This window comes from Saccoglossus kowalevskii, chromosome 12 (genome assembly GCF_978046115.1).
Source record: "Saccoglossus kowalevskii chromosome 12, keSacKowa6.1, whole genome shotgun sequence".
NCBI classification, from domain to species: domain Eukaryota; kingdom Metazoa; phylum Hemichordata; class Enteropneusta; family Harrimaniidae; genus Saccoglossus; species Saccoglossus kowalevskii.
The window spans coordinates 27,060,240-27,081,953 of NC_140652.1; the positions used below are offsets into that span (position 1 = coordinate 27,060,240).

The 21,714-nt window shown below is 33.9% G+C and overlaps 1 protein-coding gene across 1 annotated transcript in view; it reads left to right on the forward strand.

Annotated features, from left to right (window-relative positions):
* LOC100379008 (uncharacterized) overlaps positions 1-21,714 on the forward strand; it is a 103,367-nt gene that overhangs the window by 47,969 nt on the left and 33,684 nt on the right. Inside the window, exon 25 of the mRNA XM_085506544.1 lies at positions 16,493-16,743. Within this exon, the coding sequence (XP_085362670.1) occupies positions 16,493-16,743 (251 nt within the window). The remainder of the gene's footprint in view (positions 1-16,492; positions 16,744-21,714) is intronic.

Here is a 21,714-nt window from a genome sequence, read left to right on the forward strand (position 1 = left end):
CAGGTCATTTTAAACTAGGCTTATTTGATGAGATTTTTCATTGTGGGTGGAATAATATTTACAGCATAAAGTAGGTTAATTGTTGTTTGAAAAGCTAGATACCAAAGTTACCATGCTTCAATTCATTCTTTATACAAATTGTATACTTCATTGCTCTCAAATCTTGATCCAATAAGGGTATGATTCTTAAAAGGATTTACTTGTGCACACATCAGATATCGGACTCTCTTCTAACAATATTATATCAGAGGTTGCTGTATCTTGCTTTCGCCAGTTGAGGTTTGATTCAAATTCAAGTATTTTCACAAGTGTTTATTTGGAAACTCTTGGTTTCATGTCTTTAGATGTGTTATTGATGACCAATTGCCTACATGCATAGAGTATGCAAAAATGGCTGTTCAGATCTTGAAGTATTACGTGATTGGTTTTTGCCTCTCAATAAGTTATATTATATCCCACCATCATGTTCTATGTTGCAAATATTTTAGTTACATAGATTAGAAGAAAAGTAGACGTAATGCCATTTGCAGATAATATCTGTTGAGTTGACATTTGTGTTTTGTTGTTTTTTCAATGGTCCTCATGCTATCTTTTAAATTTTGAGCGGTTGTTGCAGAGAATTTCATTCATGTTTCAATTTCATTTGTTGACTTCTGTTCCTTTTCCATGCAAACATACTACATGTACATGGTGATTCATGCTTATGCAAACTTACTGACAGTCACCTGTTAGTCAAAGTTAAAATAATTTCTATAGGTCCTGGGAAGGTACACACACTGGAATAATAAGTTTTGAAGTTACAAAAAATGGTAGATTGTCTCAGCTAACAAATGATGCTCAGTACAATATACCATACAGTGGTCTGCTTTAAGTGTTCTATGCTAGCACTGTGTTAGCCAGGATATGATATTTGATGTGACTGCCCTAGAGGTGTTAACATAATGTAGTCCCTGGAAGCGGAAAGGTTTGTGAAACTTTTGTCACTCATCATTACTGCACAAAATTATGTTGTTTCTACTTATGATCAGTTGGTATCATAAATTGTTGCATAATGAAATTAGTAACTGCAGGATGTAAATAAAATACTGACATTTCCTAAAATGATTTTTATTGGATCAATCACCAGTAGTAGTAGTCACATGGTCATGTTTCCCTGGACTCAGCATTGCTGGGTTTGAGTTAAAATTATACCTGGGATGGAACACCAAAAATTAATGTGACTTTAGGAAAAGCCTTGGTTGAGTGTGTGTTTGACTAGTCCTGGTTGACATGGGATAGTTGAAAATGAAAATATGTACCATTGACTGTACCACAGTCATAATGTAATTAAAAAAACATAAGTTAGCAATAAGGTCTGTCATTTTTAAGCTGGTGATTATCAATAATATGTTTGTTACAACCTTTATATTTGTACTTGATTTGAAAATGAACATCTCTTAAAGTATTTAATCATTCAAAAATTTCAAAAGTATGATGTCACTGTACATATTAATTTTAAGAATCAACACATTTTTGAAACATATCAGTACCTCGCATCTACACCCATTGTGTTCTCATCCATGGAACCTTGTAAGTTGTATGTCTACTGTTATTCTGTATTTAATTCTGGATAGGACGCATAACCACTCTATTGTCTGTTATTTATTCTTGCTCACAATGTTATATTCATACTACTGAACACAAAAGTTAATTCAGTTCACTTATTTCCACTGAGGAATTTTCAGCAATGGTCATTTAATAGAGTTTGTCTCTCAGTATTGGATTTACATTTAATATATTGACAGTATTCATTGGTCAATTTTCATTATTCTTTTCCCATTGGCGCAAGTATTATTTCAATAACAATTGTCATTCACTCTTGATTTAAAAGTAAGGTGAAAATATAGTTGATTTCAGATTTCTAAATTTTTAGTTAATTGCTTTTGTGGAATTTTTCAAAGGATAAAGGCTCCATGTTTGTTTCATGTACATTGGGATAAAAATCTTAACATTAATTATTCTTGGCTGAGTAATGAAAATAATATTTTTTTAAGGGTAATCAATTGCATGTATAAAATCAACTTGCCTCAACATTATTGGTGGGAATCTTACATTCATTATGGTAAAATAAATTAATTTTCTCAAAAATTACTGCCATATAGTATGTCTTGTAGAGCCTTTGTATGATTAGTTCTAGCTTGTTTTGTGTACATTCCAACAAATGAACTGTATTGTTGCTCGATCACAGGACTCAGTGGACTGTAATATTGCACAGAATACACCAGTTGTAAACAAATAAACATTGTCAAATAGTTTATAAAATAGTTCACACACTTCCCTCTATTGTGTGATCCACCCAACTTGGATGATGTGATTTTGTCTATTTAGTTACTGTCTAGACCAGGAACACATTATTTCTGTAGTAACAAGTACCTGGAGTTACCGCGACTTGTTTCCGGCTTGTTACACTTCAATTGCTTCCGAGTTGTCGATATTTGAAGTGCTTTTTGATAACCCAGCGGCACTGCACATGTGGCCCTAGCTGTCTAAGGTTATATCACGTGGTTACACATTGACTTCATAGTTTAAACAGATTTTACAGGTAAGACACCTTGGCATTTAAACTAGATGGACTCCTCTGTATTCATAATTGACTACAGCCATTTAAAACATCTGCAAACACTTCCCTGTACAGCTTTTTAAATGAACTCCTTGTAAACAAGTTCAACATTCTGCTGCTCTATCAAGATGATGGTAACTGAGTGTCAATTTGTTATAATCTCTACTTCACACTGTTGATCATGGTTACAAAGAATACACTCTGCATACAAAATACTGCTAGATTCAACACACCACAACTACCAGAAACTCGGGGAATTTTCACAACAAAGGGTAACATTCTTCAGCATAAATCGTGTTTCTAATACCAATGATTGTTATTTGTGTGCTTGTCAGCACCACTAACCTACATCCCTCAGGTTAGTGGTGGATCCCTTACAAATGAACTACTTTACTGAACATCCAAAGTTAAACTGTATTGCCTTGTATCAACACCCAATAATATACTGGCTTACACCCAATAATATACTGGCTTAATCCATGCCACCTGTTGATTAATCTATTGATTTTTACCATCCCAAACTCAGAACAAATCCCTCGCAAAAACCAATTAGCATTATAAGTGGAAATTGTAAACATTCCTCCGTAGACAAGCTTCAATCTATTTTTTCTGCATGCTTGTCATAAATTTTCATTTATCTGTTTTGATCTGAGGAGCCTAAAACAGGGAGTGAACTTTGGTATTCTGAGGGTACACAATTTCTAAAGCCATAATTTGGCTTAGATTGATTGAAATGTGAAGCAAATATTCAACTATATTCTAGGTCATTCAGCATTTAGATTTTTTACATATTATTTCTGTGCTGTGGATGATATAGTGGAAGAGTGCATATAAGGGCATTGCAATAACATTTTAATAGGCAAGTGAATTACTATTCAGTTGTCTGAAATCCAATTTTACTTGTCCCAGGCTATAGGACTACTTAGTGTCATGCTCTGTATCTGCTAATAATATTAGAAATTGGGAGGGGATATAGAGAATGTTAAACTTGTCTTGTATGTTGAGAGAGAGACCAAGAGAGAGAGAGAGAGAGAGAGAGAGAAGGAGGATAGAAGGATCATTGAATTCCATTTCTTCATGTGATTTGACTTCCCCTGTGGAACAGTTGTTAAAACTATAATATTGAAAAAAACGTGTCTGTAAATTTGGAAATTATCAAAAAACATGCATTTATTTTGTGTTCATTACACTGCCAGCTTGCATTGCTATGTCCATGTGTAGAACCCACTCATACATAACCTATACCAATACTGACATATTATACTGGAGCATGGCATTTTTGTGTTGTGGTCATGTTGCTGGTTCAGGATATTGACCTATGGAATGTATATATCATGCTCTGCCATGTGGGCGTGTCAACAATATAGGCTAGAATGTACATTTATATTTTTCAGTATGTACTTGAACCTTCATTGGGAGATATTGATCTTTCGATTGCACCACATAATCACACTGCATTCTCTTCTGTGACATTTACACTTTTAATTTGTCTTGTGCATTCCAAGGAAATTTTTTTAATCCAAATTTGGGGATTTGGCTGATAGTAGTCTGTACCCTTTTATGGTTGTTGATGAATACTGTTTCATAAAATCTGCTCACAGGGACATGTAAAATGAGAGCCAAAATAAAAGGTGGTCATTGACTTTACCTTTTAAAAGCAATTCTATATTTGACCCTGTTTATGTATGTTGTGAGGAAAAGTGAAATTTTGATAATGAATGAATGTCAAAAATAATTTAGAGATCCTGTGATGGGGGTTGTCTAGTGACAAACTATATGATAATTATCGTAAAGCTTTCAAATACTTGCCCAGATGGCTTTGTACATTGAAAGATTATCACCAAATGTTAACTACATACGTCGTCACTGGGCCTTGATATATTCCCAAGTCACATAGTTATGCACATTCTTGTACATTATTGATAACTGAATTTAACGCTCCATATAGCTGCACTAAAGTAGTTGAACGGAAGATGAAGTTGTAAAAATGAAATAAGAAATATTATTGACATAAAAAGCTTTGAAGAATGTTGTGGCTGAGAATGCCTGATCTGTTTATTGTTTGCAATGTTTTATCTCCTACTTAACTATCAGAAACCACATTCTGGGTATCACGTATGGCTAAAAGGTGTTGTAAATAGTTAATAAATGAAATTAAGCTGAATGAATGCAGGATATGACAGGCTACTATATTTAAGTACAAAGTTCAACAAACAGAAATACTAAACAAACCAACTGAAGGAATTCTTGAACATTAAAAACAAACTAGGCTAAATGTTTGTGCTGCCCTCTGGTGGTAGTACTATCTTTCAATTATTTCTTTTGTTTATGTTTGTCTTTACTCTGTCATCATCAAATACATATGGACGTTAATTTTTTTTTTTTTTGCTGATTACTTCAGCGAAATTAATTGCTCTAATCATTCATATTCTAAGTGTTCCCATTCTCTTAATATTAATTAGCATTTCAATGATGTCACAAATTGGCATAATTTACATATCACAGAATTTGATGGGCAAAGCTTGCATACCTGTAAATTTTCATTCTTTCTTTCTTTCCTAAATTGATAACATATAACAACTTTAGGAGGATTGAAACGGGTTATAAATGAGAAAATACAAAGTAACAAAAGCTCAAAAAATCTAATTTCCAGATCCAGGATGGCTGTGAATAGTGGGCAAGCAATTGCTAAAACGATCATCACAACTGTTCTATCGCCAAGGAATGCATTTGCATTGTATGTGGGTCAAATGTAGAAAAAGTATGTAGTTAAAGCAGAATGGTGCAATTTGGAAAGTTAAGGACTTTCCACTATCGATTGGCGCACTCACAAAAACATTCTGAACGACTTCTCGGTTTCTCAAAGTGGTGCATTGCCTAGTATCTTTAGTGTAATTTAGCACTGTCTTGCAATGCCGTCATAAAAAGATCCCAAAGAATATTGTGAAATAAATGCATGCTAAATTTCACTTTGGACATTTTTTCTATAAACTATTGAGATGAATGTTTGTTTATGAAAATTTAACTCTAATTTTGACCTTATTGCTGATTGGTGGAATATTAATGAGCCTGTCAATCATTGCATCAAGCACTGAACCAAATTGTTAGTGAAGGGTTGGTGGTGAACGTTGCCATTATTGTTTACTGTTATCTGCTTCAATTTTGATAGAGAAATCTTATGAATTTTTCAAATCTGTGAAAATCCCTATATAGCATTAAAAATCTACATTTTACTGTATTTTAGCAGACTGTCTGCATCTATGCTTGCTGTCACTAGTAACTAATCAAACTCTAATATCATTTTGCTTTGGAACTCTGTATAGATTACATGCAAGCTCTTGTTGTATGTCCATTGTACTTTGTTGAATACCCTATATGCCTGTTGATTTTAGATTATCTTTTATGTGGTCAAGTCAATGTAAAATACATTAAGCTGACAAGATTAGGATTAATGGATGCATATGTAAGTGCTCCTTATTTTATTATATATGTTGTACTCAACACATACGCCTATCTATAGTGCCCCTTGAGATCAGTCTATTATACTCTGGAATTCTTTGTATCTTAGGAATAGGTTATTCTATCTAAACAGCTGACTGCATCAAATTGGCATTAATAATAACTTTAATAGACCACTGTATCATCAGAGAATTCCGTATATTTTATAAAATATTTATTCTTGGTTTTAACAAAAACAGTGCATAAAGTCTTTTCCACCCTTCCCAAAATAATGTAAATCTATTATTATACTGCTCTTCTGAGTTCTTTACTCCGTTATACTTCAAATACTTTAAAGTAACATTCCAATTTTATACTTCAGTTCTTATATTCTTAACTGTTTATTTTGGGGCTAAACACCTAAATTGAACCTTTGAACTTATTTTATTTTAGTGCATTCTTTCCACTTCAGTAATTTCACTTCATCGTTGTCAACCAGGTGTGACATGTCTTCAAAGCTTACTTGGCCACATTTTTTAAATATTCCTAGCTGTATTTCTTGCCACTTGGTGTGTTTGTACAATTCGAGATAGATTGTGGATAAATAATCTGCTGACAAGTGGCCAGAAACCTTTCTCATGCACATTGACTTTGCCATTTGTCGTTGGATTTTTGTGGTTTGGGACAAAATCCAACAGATTGAAAACTTTTTTTGTTACATGTAGTTTCAATTTTATTCTAGAATATTCAAACATACTTGTACCAAAATCACATGTCTGTTGTTTTTCTTAGGTATTTTTTTTTCCATATTCCACTCCTGAATTCTTACTAACTACATTCACTGCTGAATTTCTCAGATGTCTACATTCATGATCTGAGAGCTGCCCTCTGGTGACCAACCATAAAGTTAGTATTGTCAGTAATAGATTTGCTGATATGATTGTCTTTGTTTTTCCCTAAAAAACCTCACACAATTGGTTAAACAATCAGGAATCCCTATTATCCTTATGGTAGAGTCCTATAAAATTTAAATACCTGAACTATTGACTTTTGCTATACAGACTCGAACGTTGTGCTTTTATGCTGACCACAACATGGTATATTGCATGTAGGTCGATGTGATGTCTTTGTTATTTGCACATTCCACTGTTACAATAGCAATTGTTAATGTAGTCTGTATTGTTAGCTGTATATTGTATCTCTGACTATTTAAGTATGCTGTGTTGAGAAGTTGAACTGACATACTGTAAAATGACTAATTTTCACTGGGTTTAAATTTCACTGATTTACCATTTCAGGCATACTGTAGAATACTTTATTTTCGCTTGGAATTTATTTTCGCTATTTTCGCTGAAGGGATGATTCCGTGAAAATAAAATCCAGTGAATATACTTTTTTTTCCTATATTTCACATTAAACTCATGAAAAATCAGTGAAAATAAATTCCAAGCAAAACGCCCAAAAAGCCTTTTAAGCGAAAATTAATTCCAGCGAAAATAAAGTATTCCACAGTATTCAGTGGGTTTTAAATTCACGGTTTCGTCATTTAGATAATGTGTTCTATGCTAAATTTTACATATTCACTGTGTTTTAATTTAGCGCATTTTTCCAGTCAGCGAAATAAGCTATTAAATTAAAACTCAGTGAATAATTACCCCCTTTACAGTATCTGTATATGTAATTTATTTCATACTAATGCTAAGATAGGACACTAAAATTAATATGGAAATAATTAACGAAAAGATTCAGACAATTTGAAAATAGTTATTAGATTATAAATAATCCTAGAAGTTGTTTCCCAAGTTTTAATTAACAATTTCCTGGCACTTAAAAAGCTGGGGATTAGTGGCTGTAAAGATAGTATCAGCTATATCTTATATTGTATATTTACATGATTGCTAGAAATAATTTGAACTTCAGTTAAAAAACAAAACAAAAACATGTACTTTATTGAAGGTTTTCATGGTTTCCAGGTATGTAATGTCACAGTACAATAATGTTTACACCCCACCCATACACAATTAGAAACAAAAAAAGGTCACCAGAACAACACGTATTGTAAAAAATATTTAGGAACCAAGCTGAAAGTATGCTCTTCATTGTATTAATATATAAAAAATAAAACATGATAGTAAATTACTTGTTTCTGCTCCATTGGTGTCTTTCATCGGCTACAAACACAGTTCTCACCGAATGAACCATTATTTGCATTTATACCCATGCATAAGGGTAGAAGTCAAGACAGTTTTGTCTCTGTGATCTGATAAAATTAATTGGTTCCATTCTTGTTTGTTGACATCTCCAGCAGTCGATATTGTGCTGTGGTATTTATATATAGAGAATCTGAGGATTGTTGGCTTTGATATGTTGATAGCAGGGCAGTGGATGAAGTGTTGTCACTATACACACTTTACTTATTGGGCTGTATTCACCGATGTGACACTAGCCTGTCCTTTTCTGCTGTCTCTGACGTTGTTGATTAAATTTGAAGCCATTATTCAGGTCATCGTTTGCAATTCCAGTATTGGATTTACTGTACAACTTTGTGTCACCTCCTGAAGGATTTGGAAGGGGATCTAGTTTATGACTATCATTGCTGATAATGATTGAAATGTCAATTGGTATCAACTTTTTATCATCAACATTTGCATGGAATTCACCTCTGCGATTGTGACCGAACAAACTTCAATAACTTTTTCTGCAATGAAAATGTCAGAGCTGTCGTCATCAATTTGTTTTCAACTTGCCATTTAGCTAGCCTGTTATCAGATGCTATACAATAACATACTGTACCAATGATTTAAAATACATTTATTTAATATTGTTTTTCTAGTCTAAAACCAATGTCATTGTAACATCAAAGTATTGTGTGTACCAGTCACGATTTAGCTCCTTTTGTATAACTGCATAAAAATCTAATTCCCCTTTCAACTCATTGTTAAATGATATGTCTATTTACCTGCTTTAGTTGTGGTCATATATTGTTAAAAGCAAATAGTAAATGTGATTTGTCAGATCCAGCCCTTAATCCAGCCGTAATCTTAAATCAGTTGGCATTAATACTAAAATGTATGTTACATACAATCTAGCTAGTTAAGTAATTTAGTAATTTATTTTATTTTATTAGAATTTGCACTTTATTTTGTTGGTGAACTTATTTTATTTGGTTCATCAGTGTTAATGATAATATACCAGTGTATATTGCATACTGTACACAACAAAACCCTTATCGTAAACTTTTGCACTTTATTATCAACTTTTCTATTGATCTTTGATATTAACATTACTGGTATTGCCCATGTTTGTTATTATCATCTACCTTTACATCGAAAACAGCTTTTTGTCTTGTTCACTGTATTATGACAGTTCCCATTTGTACTTACCTAGGCAACTACATTGATTGCTGTAGGCAACTCAACAACACAGTACATGTACAAAAATGTAGTTGTTATCACTACACAGATAAGGGCATTAACCTCTATCCTATGTGGGTCACTAAGTTTTTTATATCATATACAATATTAAAACATTGTTACCAATTTATTTAATGACGTAGTTAGCGGCAGGTCAGGAATTGGACATATGAAAGCTGAGATTTATAATATTGACAGCTTTATGATCTGAAAATGTATTATAATATATGTGTTGTGGTCTCCCTCAGACTTGTCATTACATGTCTACCGCAGTTTTTGGTTGAACTTTAATACCTCACGGTATTTCAGGACACTTGTAACTTAATAACTCAAAGGGGTAGAACAGTGCTATTGTTGTCAGCAAATGTAGCAGATGATTTAAATTTTGACATTGTTGTTTATTTCACTGCACAGCTACACCAGTAATGGCATTTTTCATCTGTAATTTATAAGGGTGTATATTAGGCTGCAGTGATCCCGTACTGGGGGTGTGGCTAGCACCTTTGTCTTATATTCTTCAGTGATATTAGGTGACTGTTGATGAATTTTGACTTCTGCTATCACCATATGTAGTGTCAGCTTTAATTATCGGGACTACGTCACTGGCCAAAGTGTATGATCACCAATGTGAACTATTGATCTGCTATGTCGTCATTTGTTTACTTTGGTGTAACCTGTTTGTTATAATTTTGATACAACTCGCTAGTCGCCAGACTAGGATACATTCATGGTATTCAGTGGCTCTTAATTGTTCAAGATAGCAGCCAGTGTACATTGGTTCAGCTTATATGAAGGGCAGTAACTTTGTTTGTCGTAGTGGACATGCCAGTGACTTTGTGAAAGACAGCCTGTTATAAACAGGTGGTTGTTTACTAGCTGACGAGAAGGATTTTAAATTCAACTGTTTCCTGTTGCACACTCATCAGGTTACTTGGAGTAATAAAGATCTATCAAGTGCAAGCTGACTGTGGACTACCTAATGATTAACTAAACTTATACTTAAATTTGTTCAAAAAACTTGAACTATAGCTGCAAAGTAAAATAAGAATAGTTTACAATGGCTGAACATATGGGAACCAAAAAACTTAATACAGGTGTATTACCTGACTCTACTCCTAACTCTGACGCAGAAATTAAACCGAAGACTCCAGTCAAAGCTGATCTTACTTCGCTGCTGCATAAAGTTTTGTTTCCACCAATGTCTACTACTGCTTGTAAGAAAATGATCCAGCAAATTGATAATTCTTCCAGTGCATCAGAAAATACAGATATATCCAACAATCCTGAATTAAACCCAAATTATCAGCACAATGAATATAGCAGTGACAGTTATAATTTTGGTCCTATGAAGACATCATTGCCACTATTCAGCACTGGATTTTTGCGCACATCAGGCACTACAAGAAAGAAGACCTCATCAACATCACCAGGTAGTAACCAATTTTTGAAAAACGAAATTGTTTTTCCTAGTTTAGATCTTGATTTTTCATTTCCCCCCAAATCAAAAAAGAAGACCAAAACTGAGATGTTACATGTACCTGTAAAACCTTTGCAAAGTCCAGTCACTAGATTTGTTGATCTCCAGCCTGTGGTCGGACCAATTGCTAGTTTAAATGATGATATCCAATCTTTTAAAAGTGTTGGGTCGGCACATATAACTTCTGATGTGGAAGAAATTTCAGAGAATGACATCATGGTCACTAAAACAAAAGACAATGTCAAACAGTGTTCCTTCGTTGAAACATCATCAACCATAGAAGTTGCTTCTCTACCAAGTCAATGTGACCAACAGAGTAAATCAGCTGATGCTGTATGTATAGAGGTCACACAACCAACAGTCCTTGAAAGTTCTGAAAAACAACAGATGGAAATCCCCACAGTAAAAATTGAAATAACTGGTAGAACACCTGTGCATTCAAATGAATATGTAGGTTCTAAATTGTTTGAATCACACAGTGATAAAAATCAAACATACAAGGAGGTTGTGATAAATTTTATGGATGAGAATACTAAGAAACCTTTTGCAATTGGAAATTCTGAACTATCTAAAGAATTTGCCAGCTATGAATGCCAAAGTAGACAACTTAAACATGTAGACCATGGTAATGAATTTGCATGTTGCCCAGAAAATGTGGCTCTCCCACCCATAAACACTAACATTGATGATAACAATGTAACTGATGCGTTTTATGATGTCTCATGCTCTTCACATGTAACTAATCGGGCTGTTGTAATGAGTGGAGAAATTTGTGATGATTCTCCTGAGCTGTTTATCAAGGGAAATATACAAGACACTGTAAATGCAATATCTGTAGATGAACTTGACATTGATGGTAATATCTTTATTTGTACAAGTTGTGATGCATCAGTGAATGCTGCTGTGACCAATTCTCCTGCAGGTGTTTCAATACCTGACAATTTTAAGCCAATAAATCTTCTGAATGACAAACAGTGGGATAAACCTGGCCATGAGATCACATTGCCTGAGAAATCTCCTGGGCCTGCACTGACTTATTGCGATGACTCAAGAATTAATAGTTCCTCTGAAGACCAGATGTCTCAAGTGGATAGTGGTATGTTTGACTTGTCCATGTCGGAAATGAGAGAAGGTGATGACATTTCAGACAATGCTTCAACTCCACATGTCAGTGATACTGAGAATGAATCGGGTGAAGAAATCTGGCAACCTCCAAATGCTGATCACACAACTATGCTGGAAAAATTAATTGTAGGTGATTTATCCATGACAAGTAATTTTGATGAGGCAGAGAACATTGGTGGCATTACACAGTGTAGTGAATCTGTAGTTGAGCAATGCAGTCATTCTGTTGAGTTTTCTGAACTGTTTCGACTGAGTGATTGTAATCAAGAGAGTGATTTTGTTCAAGATGTGAACCACTCGGATGAATTTATTGCACTACAAAGCACAGAAGAAGTCACTGTTGTTGAAAAATTGGAGGAATTACCAATGCGGAACTCACCAGAGTTTAGCAAGAAAGAAGAAAATCAGTCATCACAGAAGTTGCACTGTAATTATAAAAAACAACAAAACATTGACTGTACTGGTAAATTATCTCCCCCTTTTGAATTAGATGTAACTGTAATTAACATCTCTGAACAACCCAAGGAGCTTACTAGTTATGAAAATTGTGACCCTAAAATGTTTGGATTCGACCTTTCGAAAGCAGATATTCTCACAATTGGATCTGAAGAAGATGAAGTTACTGTGATTGAATCTTTTGACTTTCCTCAGATGATGTCTATATCTGTGACAGATGTCAGGGAAACTGAATTTCATACACTATGTTGGGAGGATTCAGTTAAAAAAAGTCAGCATAGTACAAGTGTTGACAAAGTAAATATTGAAGGAACTAACACTGTAAATTTTAGTTTACCAACAAAGACGGAACTGTGCTTACAAAGAATGCTAACAGTCCTTGCATCAAATGAGAAGGAAGAGGGGGAGGGGGAGGAGGTGGCTCCTGCAGATGACTTTATTCCTCCTACAGTTATTTTACATGGCAAAACATTTATAGATGAAGGCATGCCTCGCCCATCTGAAAAACATTTGTTGGTTGGGCATGAGTTTATATTTCCTCAATGCACTATGGATATTGAACCTATAAAGCACAGTACTTGTGTACCTGATGAGACAGCTGGCAACTTTCCCAAGCATCTTAGTGACATTTTAATATCTTTGGATAATGAGGAGATCAAGTTGGACAACCCTGAAGGAGTGGAATTAAAACCTAATGAGAATGTTGTTGATGTTACCTCTGAGAACACACCAGGTGATGATTGGTGTATTAAACAAACACTCACCTCTGATCTCACAATTGCACTCCATCCACTTACGGACTTGCAAGCTGCAACTAAAGAGCCACATGTTCAGGTACATGCTCCTGATTTACAGGTGGCCAAATTCGAAATTGATAGATCTATCATTCCTGTGTTAAATGTTAATATAACAGACAAAGATGGTCAGAGTAGTTCAACCCAAGACACTAGCATGATTGTTAGTGAAATAGTAAAGGCTACTGGCAATTTGGCAAGGGAAGACATAAAAAGAGAATTATCTTGTAAAAGTGATTTTGGCAACCGTGATAACAATGGACCAAAACATTCAGAAGAGCTTATAGAAGATGTGGTTAAAAGTGAGCCTGCAGTATTTGAGGATGCAATCCACAAACCACTAATTCTTACCACCGTTGATGTAGTAGATGCAAGTGATGAAGACAGTGTTATGGCTGTAATTGAACAAAATACTGACCAAGAATATTTCACAAACACCTGTGATGATGAAGATACATGTAAAGAGCAGTCCACAAAAAATGATAAAGATACTAAACTAGAAGAAAGTTATCCTTTGGCCACAATTGGTAATGTTTTCAAGCAGGATGAACTCACTATGGTCCATACTCCACAGACAGAAACTCCTCTTGTACTGCCTGACATTGGTGTAGATAGTTATCACATCTCAGAGCTGCCTCAGTCAAATATACCAGATCCATCGTTAACTAGTATATCTGCTGTGGAACCTCGGATTACAGCCACAAGAGACACTGAATCATCACAAACATCAAGTACTGAATTGACTGATTTTGAACAAGATGGACAGCAGCCAATCACTGAATACATTTCTGTGCCAGTACAGATTCGGTTCAGGGCAAGCCAAAGCGTCAAAAACTCAACTTTGGATCAGGACACCGATTCAACAACTGGTTCTAAACCTCTTCAATCTGCAACCAGTTATGAGCAACACAAACAAAACAAAGCCTGGAACGGTATAAAAATACCATGCAGCGCATTGCTATTTTATTCAGTTATTTCTATTGTAGTCTCTGCCTCTTTTATAATGATACTAATACTCTTTCAATTTTACGATTTTGTAGGCTAAACTTTATCACAGATTTCAGTTTCATTCCATTACAGTTACATTGTATGTTTAAATCAGTGTAGGAAAATCCTCTCCTTGTATACACAAGCATTCACAAATAAGCAATATCGCAATGAATAGCCAAATTGTTATACTAGTACATGTATATACAGTAAAAATAGTTTATTACTGAATCGTGCCTTATGCAGTGCTTTCTTCAGGGAAACAGTATAGTGCTATGGCTAATTTTCATAACAATATCAGTACTCAGTTCTCATTGTTACATTATATCTGAAATCCAAGAGTATAATTATGAAATTATAAATGTCAGACAGTTCATGTAACATTGTTTTGAATGAATAATTACATTTATTGTAAGAGTGACACTATCTTACAAATGTATCTCTGCTTCTAATGACCTGGTAAACCCTGTTTTATTGTGCTGACAAGAAAAAAAATCATCATCGTCGTCATCATAACAAAAATATTGTCTTCTGTCCATGTAATAACAAGTCATTATATAAGAACCAAATTGTGGCTCAGCTGAAACCTGTTTAAAAAAGCTGGAGTTTATATGCAAGACAGAAAATTTAGTTATGATAAGCTGCATGCAAAATATCAAGTGTTCAGTGAACAACAACAAATGATACACCAAAGTGTTTCTTTTAAAAAATATTAAAAATCTCTGATTTGTTCCTCCTCAGTGATGTATTCTGTTTTTATGTTCACTTTAGTTATTGTTGCTTTTAGGGAATGTGACTAATTTAATCTAATCCTAATTTTATTAACATTTAAGGAAAATGGCTTGCTTTAATGCTAACATTGATATCACACTTTGCCTTGAAAAAAAAAGAAAAACATGGTCACCCTCATATTATAATGTGAAGTTATATGCAATTTTATTAGATACATGTATTAATAAATAAGTAACTTAATGACTGTAATTTATTCAAGAAATTATTAGCATTGTTTTAGAAAAACATGTATCAAGTGTCTGTAGTGGGTGTGTGTCTAGACAGGTGTTGCCAATTACAGACTCTTTTTAAGAACTCATAACTGAATGAATCGATTTCTAAATCATTACGGTTTCTGAAGTCCTGCAATCTTTTTGTGTGTTGCCACGGTATTCATCATCGCATACCCTGAATCAATTGTAGTGTACAAAATATTAGAAGAATTTATCTGTGTTTACATGAGAAGTACATGTACATAGACATCTGTCTGAATTGCTGGGGAAAATCTTGTTGGAACCGATGGTGGAAATAAGAGTGAGGAGACACTCATCCAACCAGCATTGAACCAACCTTGGTCAACAACAGAACACCTGCTCAAAGCATCTATTTCTGGGTAGCTTTGTAATTTGTGGACAGCATTATTTCCAGCCAAAGGTAGTAGCAGCAAGACTGCTTTTATCATCTTAAATTTATTCCCTTTGGTTATAAACTATTGATTCACTTATAAAAGCTAACCCTTAATTACTAGATTCAGGCCATGCAAACCACAGTAATTATCATCAATCACCACCGATGCATTTCTCCCAACTGCTTGGGGCGGTCACATTATCTTATATTTAGTTAATCTGAATGAAACTTGCAGCCAAGCATGTCAGCTGTCTCGCACCTTTGTCTTGCGCTACTCATATTCAATCTTACACATGTTTTAGAGGAATTTATGCACTACTATGTTCTGGTGAGTTTGGTGGATGCTTCCTTTATAAGCTGCTAAGAATCAGTATTCATCATTATTGTCAGTTGCATTTAATACTGTGTTATAATTGTAATGCATAATCTTTAATCTTACCACTTTCAATTTTCAGTGCATTTTTCTAGAAATCCATTAACTGACCAACAAATTTTATCCGTCAACACTCAGAATTGGTGGTGCTTGTACAAGTTTTTTTTTTACCTTTATTTTTTTCCCAAATTATATTGAATTTGCTGAAGTGTAACAGTCATGCTTGTGCACATTCAAATTACACATACCGGTAGTTTTGTACATGCATTGTATATGTTGATGCATATCTAATACTATTCTGCTATTGAACTTTTAAAAATTTATTGATTATATTTGTGTGACATTTTGATAGGCTTGCATACATAAGACTGTATCGATAGCAGAATTTCACAAAGTAATTAGGCAAACATTTTTATATTCTTCTTTTTTCAGGAGAACAAGCTGCAGAAGAAGAAAGACATTAAATTTCGAATGCCTGAATTATCAGAAGCATCGGAAACGGAGAGCACAAGAGAAGGTGATAGTGTTGAATCTGATACATCAATGAATACTGAAATAAATGACTCAGTTATTACAGAAGAGAAAAAGGATTCAACACCATCCTCATCTAAATCACCTGTAACGCCTACTTTATCAGACTCAATACTCCGAACCCTTGGACTCACAAGAAAATCAGTGAAAAGGTAGGCCACATTATGGATTTGCTTATTTTGCAGCTTTCAATGTATCGGTAGTAAGCAATTGTTTTTAGTGTGTATGTGTAGGAGTTTTGAATTTGTCTACTATTAAACTACTAAGCACTAAAATTAAAAAAAAACTATATGTTTTGTTAACACTATCAAAAATGTTGTCTTTGACTTCTTGAAAACTACTAGCTCAATTGCTTTGATACTTTATTCGCAAGTACCATGGGGAACCTCAGTCAGATTTGTTCATTTTGTGAAGACATCTTTCTCTCTGATAATTTAACGAACATTTTAATTTTTTGTGAAAAAAAGAAACTTTTTTAACCATTAGGTCGCTTATTATATAAAACAATGTGAAATTTACACAACAAAGTTAATGAGGGCTTAATAATATAGCATTAAGTTGAAATCTGAATTTTATTTTTCTCCTGCATTCAATAACTAAACAATGACGGTACAGAGTTACTCTTATAAAATGTTCCTGTGACAGTTGTTGTTGGTAGCTGTACACTATTTATTTTTTACACTATGCATCATTTGTCACAACAAGAAAAAATCAGTTTGACTGTTTTAGAAATCCAGTGTGTTTGTGTGGGAATTTTGCTGTGAGAGTATTGCAGAAATTGACAAATGTTGTAAGCATGTGACTCTAGTCTATGGATGAAATGTATGTATAAAAGATATTGTCTGCTTTGTCTATTCCCTGGGTGTGACATGCATGTATGTATGTATAATAAGTTCTGTATTGCTTAGCATGTGTGCTTGTATTATTACTGCATGGTGGTCAAACAAAATGCGTTTTTATCTTGAAGAAGTGGATGAAGAGAAAAATTGTAATTTGAAAATAGGTATTTTATTCTTCCACTCTTGAATAGTTCAAACTTTGAGGGAGCTGTTCACAGGGAAAGCCTCACATATCATAGACTTTATACAGAGATACATATATCGTTTTTTTTTTTTTTTTACAAAAACATGCTTCATTGAATATACTTATAAATAAAGTACCGGTAAATGAAAAAGGTTTTAAAGAAAAAAAAATTAAATGTTGTCTTCCACAAAATAAACCTACAACATTTTTTCCATACCCCCCCCCCCCCAAATGTGATCAAGTCTGTAGACAACTCAAAGTCATGTCAACTTATTTCAAAATTAACAAATAAAGGATAGATGTACATAAAAATATGCAAAACACTGCACTGTATTGCATTGTATTGACTGCTTCTCATGTACTAGTGTACTAAGCAAGTCAAACAAGAAGTCACTGAACTTTTGATGTCTTTTTAGTCACTAATTCTGCAGTCAGCTCATACTGTAAGCTTTGTCAATCGTCTATAATAGTCAGTGCATTGTATCTGTATTGTTGTGGAAAAGGAACTGAAATTAAAGTGTTTTTCACCCCCCATTAAATACCGTTTGGTACTTACATTAATGTTTTCTTCATAAGTAAGTGCTTCGTAACTGAAGACAAACTTAGTATATGAATTATAACAAATAACATATTGACTCCTTTGCATAGAATGGTATACAACTTTTCGTCACATGACCTATTCTTATTTTTGTAAATCCATTGTATTTATGCTGATTGTAATCCCACATTTATATTGGTATGCAAAGTGTAATCTTCACTTTGTATACATTGTATGTTAGTCGCTCGGTACATGTTCATGTTGTGACTTATGCTTTTGTGAAGTGCCTTAATTCCCTGCCATGAAATCATAGCAATAGTAATATAAAGTTTAATAAATCTGTCTATTAGTCTATTATTTATGCTATCAATTACTGACCAAATTCACTCAGAATCAATTCACCTGGTCACTTGACCAGTAATTTTCAATACATGTTCATAACAATTCAATTTGTGATCAGATAAAAACGATCTGACTTGAATAACATTTCCCCTAATTGCAACAGGGACTGTGTCATTAACAATGACTTGTGTTTTATATGCCCTTCTCTTGGAGATGCACTTTTAATAAACAAAATATAGTAACCACTGCAGATTGGGACAGTCAAATGAACTTGAGTGTAAGACAATTTCTTTTACTATAGATTCTTACACAAATTAACCTGTACATATACCTGTCATAAAAACATGACATTGATTCTAACAAAGTCCACTATGCAATGAATACTTTGAGGCAGAGAGTCTCTTGGGGTATTTGGCTACCATTTAAATCAGATAATCAATTTTACTTGACATTTCTGATTTTATTGAATTGCTCATAAAAGCCAGATAAAGAAGTCCAGTCGTCATTGGTTTCTATGGTAAAAAGGTCTTATCATATCTCTAAATTGTGTTCACTATTTATGTAGCTGTAAGATGGGTACTTCTGATGATAACTATTTTTTTTTGCATTAATTATTACTGTTTGTGGGTTCATCCTCGTGCACATGCAAACTGCACTTAGACAGCTAATGGATAATGAATTGTTGTTTAAACAACATTTGCAAGATATTATCATAATTATATGCCACTTAATGTCACATTCTTTTATTTTCATCCATGGTCATTTGGTACCATTATAGTAATTTTTCACAAATTTGTTTTGTGAAAAATTAAATAAAGACAACAATATTTTATCTTGATTGATTATTTTAATGTAATTATTTTGAAATAATTTGATTAATTGTCCATATTTAATATTCTGTGAAGGCCTTAAAGAGGTTCAAGCCATGTTGAAGATTATACCTCGTCTTCTCCATGCTATCGTTATTATGGGTTAACAGATCGTCTGCTGAAAGCTTCAAGACATAGCCAAAATGAATTGGAAAAATTGGCTTCAACAGATGTTGTGTTAATTGTCTGGTTTGGGTCACCAGGCAATTTTTTGTGCCTGAAATGTCATGAAAAATGGTCAAATTTGACTTTATTGCACTGGTTACTATAGTGAAATTGTTTTTTCATGTCTTGAAATTTTGATCAGGACATAGAGTATTGTCATTGATGGGAATCTTAGTATTGTTTAAACATTTAAAAAAATGGCATTTAGTCAGTTTTCCCATTATGTACAATGGGAAGTTTTCTCACACAATGCAATTCATAACATGCTCACTCGTGCAAATTTTGACTTGAAGTGCCTTAAAGTAGATCTTCCCTATACCTTACTCTGTTTTACGTGGTAATGATACTGATGATCTACATGTACACACTGTTTAATGGTCTGTTTACTTTGAGTCAGTCTCGAGTGAAGCTGCACAATTCTTGAGACCAGAAAACTGTTTTTGTACTCATGACATTTGCGAATTTCAATATTCCCTGTATGATTTCCTGTAGGGCACGATGAGGTGCAGCTTTGTCAGTTTCCAGCTCACCCTGGAAATGCTTTTTAATTCTAATCTAATCACTGAATGTGTAGACAACTTGATCACATCTCATGCCTGCTTGTGACAGTTACTATGTGAGATATGATACTACTTTATATTGTTAATTATGACTGTACTCTATTAAATTAAGTAATTTATTTCTCCATATCAGATGATAGATTTATGGTATACAAATTATCATACTTGACTTGAGCATCTCTTGAGGGTTGACAGGAAGAAAACTCTTTACCCAGAGTGTGTTGGAATGCCAAACATTCTTGAAATAAACAACTATTGGAATTCCTTCATATTGGTTGTATTTAAATTAACTCTGTTGTTCCCAGTGCATGCGATGATTACTTTTGTGACAGTTGTTGTCCGGATATACGCTGGAGTGTTTTTAATGTTCAGATTTCAGATGTGCATGTAATTGGCTTGTGTCACAGACATGGTTTTTAATACTAATTCATCCGTTAAGGTTAGTAGAGTTTGTGGTATGCTTAATATATTCAGGTTGGGCAGGAAATGCCTGGTGGAATGGCAGTGTTAGACATGTAAGTCTGGACTGTTTATTTTTAAGATGTCTACTAGTAATATCATACTGTAGTTCATGAGACATTTTGGATCCAACAATTGGTGGGTGTTATTATGCTAGGTGGAGTAACCACATATCTGTGTGAGTGTTCTCTAATTGTCATCTTATTCTATATAGGATCGGTAACTGATTATATGTAAAGTTTCAAATAGTTGGATTATTTTCACGTAGATCAACAGGTGGTCTGTCTGGGTGGTGTTTATTGTCAGCTGAAATTACCACAGTACATATGTACATTCAGGGAAAGTTGGGTATAGGTGCACACCAGTCACGAATTTGTATTCAGAATTAACAAGCGGCCAGGTTTTAACCTGTTATTTAGCTGGTTGATCAATGTCTCTTTTTATTTTTTTCCCCCAAGTATATGGCAAAGGGTGTTTTTTTTTCTGTCTGGCTAAAGATTTTAAAAACAAACTTACATTGGAATTCCAATAAAAAATTTATAGGATTAACCTTATCTGTTTTGGGTCTGTAGGATAGTTTGAGTGGTATTGTTTGGGTGATGGCTGAAAAAGTATTTATTACCCAACATGGTTTTCTTTAGTTTTTTATTTAAAATAATTAAGTATTGATCATGAATACTCTACACCCCACTTACTCAATGTTGTTATGGAAAACAGTAGTTGATTGTTCTGTTATTTTCACCATGTTCAATTCAGTTTAAAGTGCCTGGAATAATTTAAATGACTGATGCCCTCAATGTTTACTTTTTAAAATGCTGTGTATTTTACCACACAATAGGACATTCATTGAATTGGTGTGGCTTTGACACTTGTACTAATGTAGTCTGCTGTGTCATGAGCATTGATGGAGGTCTTTGTCAATGTTGTCATTTGATGTAGAGGTTTGGATTTTTAGTTTATACTTTTGAAGTGTCTCACTGCTCTTTGTTTGTGTTCATTTCTTGTAAGTGTTGTACTAGGAGGCATACACATGGTTTTTATCACAGATCTGTGTGACTATTCTATATGTAATGTATACCTTCCATACTTTCTAGTTTCGAATACCATGGAATTCATCTTTATTTAACTTTCTCTTACTAATTCACTCTATGTGAGTCACTTGGTATC